The 7,167-nt window shown below is 37.2% G+C and overlaps 1 protein-coding gene across 10 annotated transcripts in view; it reads right to left on the reverse strand.

Annotated features, from left to right (window-relative positions):
- Gphn (gephyrin) overlaps positions 1–7,167 on the reverse strand; it is a 508,902-nt gene that overhangs the window by 55,555 nt on the left and 446,180 nt on the right. For all 10 annotated transcript variants that reach the window (XM_005399100.2, XM_005399099.2, XM_005399098.2 and 7 more), the window contains one exon: positions 4,166–4,287. In XM_005399100.2, coding sequence (XP_005399157.1) covers positions 4,166–4,287 — 122 coding nt within the window. The remainder of the gene's footprint in view (positions 1–4,165; positions 4,288–7,167) is intronic.

Here is a 7,167-nt window from a genome sequence, read left to right on the forward strand (position 1 = left end):
AGAGAGAGAGAGAGAGAGAGAGAGAGAGAAAGAGAGAGAGAGAGAGAGATATTAATTTTGATTGACACAGGTCTCAGTTTAACTTGGTCTTAAACACCTAGCAAAAAAGTATAAACAAAAAGATGCATAAAATAGTAGTAATATATGGTTAAGTATAAAAAATAGGACTCCAATTACTGCACTGATCCCTGCTAGCAGTCTCCCGCTACACCTGTAGCTGACCACTTTCATGGTTCACTGAAGCTAAAAAGCCACAGTGGCAGCTACAGAAGTTCAGCAAGAGTGTTCAAATTCCTTAGCTCAAGCTGTCTTTCAAAACCGCAGACTCTCCATCTTCTTACAACTGACACTGGAGGAACTTGTGCACTAATAGATAAAACATTATCTTTAGATACATAATTCACATCAGGTGAAAAAAATCTTAAAACAATAAAAGAAATATCAGACTTACAGATAATCTACATGAACAGACAGCTCTAGGACCAGCTGGTTTTAGTCCCTATTCCAATCCCTTAAAAATAGCATCTAGGCATAGCTCCTCCCCCAATTTGTCTTTCTGTTCTGGTTCTTATGTTTGAGCATACATTCTTAGTCTCTTGGTGAATTTGTTTATTCTTGCCTAGAAGCTGTCAAACTCCAAATGGTCATGCAGATGGAGCCAACAATGAATGTGCCAAATTCCTTTTCCTGGAGTCCATTAGATCGGTCTTCTGAAGAGAGTCCCTAAGTGCTAAACTCCACCATGTCTATCAAAGGCCCTTTAGACTGCTCTCTGGAGAAAGTTATTGATTGTCACCTCCCCTATATGTGCCTCTTTCAGCAAGTAGTAGTTTGATTCAGTCTTTGCCCATTTTCCCTTGGCAGCAGTAAAGGATACTGTAGAAAATAGTTTCTTTAGTTAGCTTATGAGTGAGACAGCTACCTAGGGGAAGCGCCTGAGACAGAGTTGGGTAATCAGCCACACCAACAGGAATTTAAATAAGAACAGTGAACTAGGACTTTGGACCAATCCAGCCCCTTCCTCCTAAAGAGGGGTAAGCTACCTCCTACTAAGTTCCTGAGTTCTGAGGAAATTGTAATGCAAAATAACCAGTTTCTTTCTAAGACCCCAGTTTATTGTAAACAATATGTGAAAAAATTGGGGTAGAGAGCCTGAGTTCTGCTCCCTGCTTACCTAGAAGTGACTCTGGAGGGAGAGGCGTTGGTGGCCACCTGCTCAGGACCCTTCCTGGAAATCCAGGAGCTAGATGCTTTTCCTTGTTTCCAGTAAAAGTCTCCTAACTTCTTCCTTTGGTTCATGACTATTTTTTGATGTTGTGACACCAAGAGCTGGCACATTTGACATCTAACAGCTTGGGAGTTATATTTTTCCTATATCCTCTTCATAATGATAGCAGAGAAGTATGGACTGTTAATCCCAAGAAGTGTAAATTATGTCTCTACTTCCGACACAAAGTAATTGTATACTGCTGGGCAAGTTACTTAGTATCTCTGGGTTCCAAAATTCATCTTATTTTACTTTTTAAATTCACAAAATTTTAATTAATTAACTAATTACTTGATTATTTTTTGTTTTCTTGAGACAGGGTCTTGCTATGCAGTTCAGGCTGGGCTTGAACTCACTATATATCCCACTCTGGCCTCTATCTCATGGCGAACTTTCTGCCTCAGCCTCCTGAGTGCAGGGATTACAGAAATGCGGCCAGATTCATCTTTTCAAAGAAAAAACCCTTAAGAATCACAATGTATTGTGCTCCATACTGTGTAAGAAAATGTACCTTATGGATTGTATTTAATATACACAAGATATTTATAAATACTTTGCAAATATAGTTGACACTCAACATTTGAAGCACCTGTCTCATAAACTTCACTGTACTATTAAATTACCCTGCTTTTAAATAAAAGGTACAGTAAGAAAGGGAAACTTTAGTCTAATTCAATCTAAATAGTTACAATGTATTACAATATTTTACATTGATTGTGAAAATTATGGTAGGTGATAAGAACAAGAACCAAGAAGTAGAATTGTACAAAACTCAAAGCCAGATATAAGCCCTCTTAAATGAGAAGAACAGGACTGTCACCTCCCTCATCTGTCGTATCTTAGTAAGGGTTTTGTGAATGCTGATATCTTGAGCTTTTTCTCTCCTAGCTTTAAACACAGGCAGAGTTTCACCTATTACTATTTCCTCGAGGAACTCTGTACAGAGATTTCTGTATAACAACATTTGCTTTCCTTAGCCATCGGCCGCATTGGAAGAAAAATGAAAAGGGAGACAACCTACACAGAATATCAATAGGCAGTGGAGTAAATATATCTTGTTTCTTTTGCTAAACTCCAGGCACAACTTTCCATTAGAATAGTTATAAATTCTTTCATTCCACATTCCACCTCTGTATTCTAAGCCATTCAGTCTTGGCCTCTTCAACATAGCACTCTAAGGTTGCGAAGCTTTGGTCTGCATCAATTCCTTAAAAAAAAAAAAAATCAAACTATTCTCCTTGTGCTATAAGGTATTGCTATCAAATAAAAAGCATGCACTGAAGATTGATACACTTCTCTGACCTTCCTATACTTACTTAGAGTTCACTGTTCTTACGGTTTTTCAGATGTATTTTGGAGTAAAATACAGCATCAACATTACTTATTTGGAAATATTCATCACAACTCTGTAGTGTGGAACCCACACAATTAAATGTCAGCATATCAAATTGAGACTTTCCAAGTTATTGAGTCAGGGACCACCACAGGGACAAAAGACGAAGAAACCCTGTGCCTTAGCCCCTGACTTCTCATCCATTAAACAGAATGGTATGCAGAAAGGATGGAAAGACAGGCTAGGCCTTAGCCCTGTTATGGCTGTGTCTAGACATTCCCCCAAAGCCTTATGTAGTCATAGGTGGTACTATTCAGAGATGGCTGGATCTAGTATGTGGGATGCTGGGGTTAAGTGCGGGATGATGGGATTAAAGGTGTTTAATTACTAAATTAGCCCACTAATTGGTTTGGCATAGGGTATGGATGACGGGAAGGCCTACCCTGTGTGTGGGTGGCACCACCCAAAAGGCTGTTATCCTAGGTGGATATAAAGGCACAGGAAAAAGGAGGCCTGCTGCTTTGCTGCCTTCTGCTCACCATGAACAATTTCTCCTCTCGATGCAATGGTCCTCTGCCATATTACCCTGCCTTGGAGCCAGCCAATTATGAACTGAAACCTCTGCAAACTGTAAGCTACAATAAAACTTTCCTCCATTAACTCTGGGTGTTGAGTATTTTGTCTCAGCAAAGAGAAAAGTAAACAAGACAAGCCCTAACCTATCTTTTCTCTCTTCTTGACAGGACACCAAGAGTTAACTAAGGTATTTTCAAGATTTTTAGGAACATCCAATTGCCAGCTTTTATAATGCTAGAAGTCTCTATTCATTGCTCTAAATCTGTAGTCACTTTGGATTCCAGGAGTAGTAGGGCTTCATGGACAAACCATCCTATAATGAGAACATCATCCTTGAGATAAAAACTGAGTCATCCCCCTGTCACCCTTCCCAAGCAAAAGCAATCACCTCAAGGGAACCAGACTGCCCCCTAAAAAAGACTCCTCTGGAGCCACCTTACAGAACCAGAATTGAGATAATGATCAACCAGACCCTAGATCCTCTCCCACAATTCAATAAAAAGCTTGTCCCTCTCTTTGTTAAGAGTCTAACCTGATTTTTCTCTCCCTCTCCTGGAGGCTAAGCCTCCCCGCACCCCAAAGCTTGGTTTGCCAGCATATGCTTGTGCTCCCTGGCTTGGTTCTCATTTCTACTGTCACATGGTCATAAGATCTCATGTCAGGTGTCCATTCTCACTCATGTCTTTTTTGAAACAAACAAAATTGTGGATAAGAATAATACCATTGCCATTAGGTCCTAAGGAAACTAGGAAAAAAAAATCCCTGTAAATGTAACATACCCATAACAAAGTAAAATATCTTTTCTGTTGCAATATGTGCTCCAAGGAAATGTCTATTCCTAAAGGATATAGATAAAGGATCTATGAATATTAGCATAGGAAGAAAATGATCAATGAAAACTGTGATGTTGGTTTGTCTCTTCAGCAGCAGCATTCTAAGATTTCATAACCGTACAACAAGAACTTTTCACAGTGCAGCGTAATACTTACTTGTCCCCCACAATCCCCAAGTTGATGGTGGGGTAACCGTGCTCCTGGATGGTTGCTAGGAGGGTCGAGCGGTTGCTGTCTCGAATCTTCCCTGGTAAGAGGTCGTCTTCGGGGTTTAGCAGCTACAAAGCCAAAAACCATCACTAATTATTTTCTTAGGTAATGCTGCCCATTTCTAACGGAAAAAAAGACAGATGTGCTAACAGCACTTCTAGCCCCTCTAATAGTATCTGGCGCATAGAATGTACATGCTCAAAGGATCTGTATAAATATTGGAAGTATAAGATGAGAAAATGTTCCTACAGAATTTTAAAAAATGTAGACATTTGTATTGTGATTGAACAGCACAATTTGATGATAATGCTCTGAAGATACTGGGCCTTCCTGGCCATGGGGACTGGTCCAACCAAATAAAACAATTACCTTTTTTCCTCCCAATATTATCTTCAAATTTACCTTTCAATGAGAACATCTGCAGTAGAGACTGTATGACTCAATATTCTTAAGTATGAAGAGAATGATCATTTTATCTTTTTTTCCCCAAGATTTTTGATCTCTTTTCTGAAATGGGATCCACAGTATTAAAGATATTAAAACTCTGAAAGAGATGTTTTTCCTCTGAGACTCACTTATATAAAAACTACTTAGCTGTGCATATCTATAATTCCATTGCTCTGAGTTGAATTCACCTTTAGAGATTAAATATCTACTATTAGTATGCTTATGAAGAAAATCAGAAGGAGCTTATTTTATGTTAGTGTATTCTAATGAGGTAGTCAGAGTATAGAGTAGGAAGAGCTTTGGATTGAGACAGGATTAAAGTTCAAGTTGCTCAAGCTCTTGTCTTAATTCTCACTTATAAAATCAGCTTTAATAACTAGCTTCTGGGGTAGTTATGAACAGTGAAATAAAGAACCCTCAGCTTATGCAGATAAATATATAACAAATGTGACTGTCTTTCCTTTATGCTATCGATATTTAAAGAACACCCGCTTTCCCAGTTTGCTTCCCATTGTTACTTCTAGATACTAGTATACATGAAATTAGTTCACAGTGTGAACAAACACAGATTTTGATAAAATACTTAAGCAAGAGGGTCTTTAACACATACACACAATTATAAAATATAACTTTAACATATATTAAGTTTACGATATATTTTGATTTCAGAAATATTACGAAGTTTAAAAAGTGCCTATTTATTTATTTTGTTGTGGTACTCTGGAATCAAACCCAGGGCCTCACAAATGTAAAGTGTTCCACCACTAAGCTACATCCCAATCCCAAAAGTACTTCTTTGAATTGAGTAAATTTGAAGTATTATTTTAGGTTGAAGATAAACCTGCACATCTCAGATGCCTGGGTTTTCCTAAACAATAACTGCATTTTCTCTTGCCTCATTAGTGACGGCGTGACCAGACTTTGGGCTTTATGCTGGAAAAGCAGGAGCTCTGCAACCAACTATCCTCTTACAATAGGCTGGAGAAAACTGGCCATCTTACTTACTGTCACCTGGAGGTTTTCCTTAACAACACTGTGCTAACTTAACTGGCTGCTGGGTCACACTGCAACCTCCTCCATCCTTAGTCACTGGCAGTGCTTGGGAAACTGCTATTGCAAAGCTAATTTGAATTAGTTTTTTGATCTTAATTAACAGAGTTATTCAAATTTTATAAAGGCCAAGGCTTACAGCTCTTCAACTTCATTAATCAGACAAGCTGGTTTAGAAAAACTTTGCAGTTATATAATTGTTTTTTCACAGCAGGGTGCTGACATTGGTATTCTTTGCCATTCATGTTCCTATTATTTTGCTGCAAACAATTCCAGAAATAACAGAACAATTAGAGATCACTGGAAGATAAGTTATTTGCCTGTGAAACTGACATATTGAAATAACAGCTGGTTAAATGAGGCTGTGGATTTACAAGTGAAGTATTTTTGAAAAATAACATTTAAATGGAAGATTACAAGGCTACATATGCTAGAGTATACACAGGATTCAGATACACAGCTCTAACAGAAAAAGGGAGAAAAATCAGATTACAAACTCTGATGGGGCATATTCCTATTCCTTTTAGTTATATGCCGAAAAAAAAAAAAAGAAAGCTTAACTGAAAGTTTGGCTAATTGCCTTAGTTACTTGGTTACCAAGCATTATCCAGATAAGAAACAAAAAGGAACATTCATAGTTTTTGGAAATAATTAAGGCATCTTAAAATTTTGGTTTCTAAATATAGGGTTTCCAAATTGTATTAGAAAAAAATTTCATGTACTGTTTCTATTAGGGTGACTCTAGAAAAATTAGAATGATTTAATAGCTTTGGTTTAAAAGTTGTTTTGTGTTTTCTTCATAATTTTTCCACAGTGTAAGAAAATTATATTGGAACAATATTCTAGTTATGCAAGTGTTAGGTTTATTTTCCATATAAAAATCTTGATTTGAATCTCCTAAATTGCTTTTATTGGTTTTGTTAGCAAATGGCAAAATTGTGCTTATCTAAATTGAATGATGATATATATATGTCTCCTAAAAAAATTTTTTTTTGGGTGGTGCTGGGGATTAAACCTAGGGTCTTGTCCATGTTGGGTAATCACCCTACCATTGAGTTATATTCCCTACCCCTATAGGTGTTTCTTGCCTTTACTTATAACATTAATATCTTGTTTCCTAAGACAACTCTTCTTGATTTTACCTTTCCCAAATTGAGAATATAAAACTATTAAGATATCTTTCATATTTCAACTATAGTCGAGCTTCCTGGATGGCTACTCAGTAATACAAAAATTTGCTCCTTCCCACATATAAAAAGGAAGGACACTAAAATACTTAACATATTTTCATGTCCAGATTTGGAAATCCAGAATAATGGCTTTGAGGTACCATCCAAACTTTCCCAATAATGTTGTTTTACGGTTTGCCTGTATGGCACCAGTCAAACATATAATCTCTAGAGTCTTACAACGCTGCAGCTTTTTTTGTTTTTTTTTGTTTTTTTTTTTTT

The sequence above is a fragment of the Chinchilla lanigera genome, unplaced genomic scaffold (assembly GCF_000276665.1).
Source record: "Chinchilla lanigera isolate Chin_1 unplaced genomic scaffold, ChiLan1.0 scaffold00065, whole genome shotgun sequence".
Lineage (NCBI taxonomy): Eukaryota > Metazoa > Chordata > Mammalia > Rodentia > Chinchillidae > Chinchilla > Chinchilla lanigera.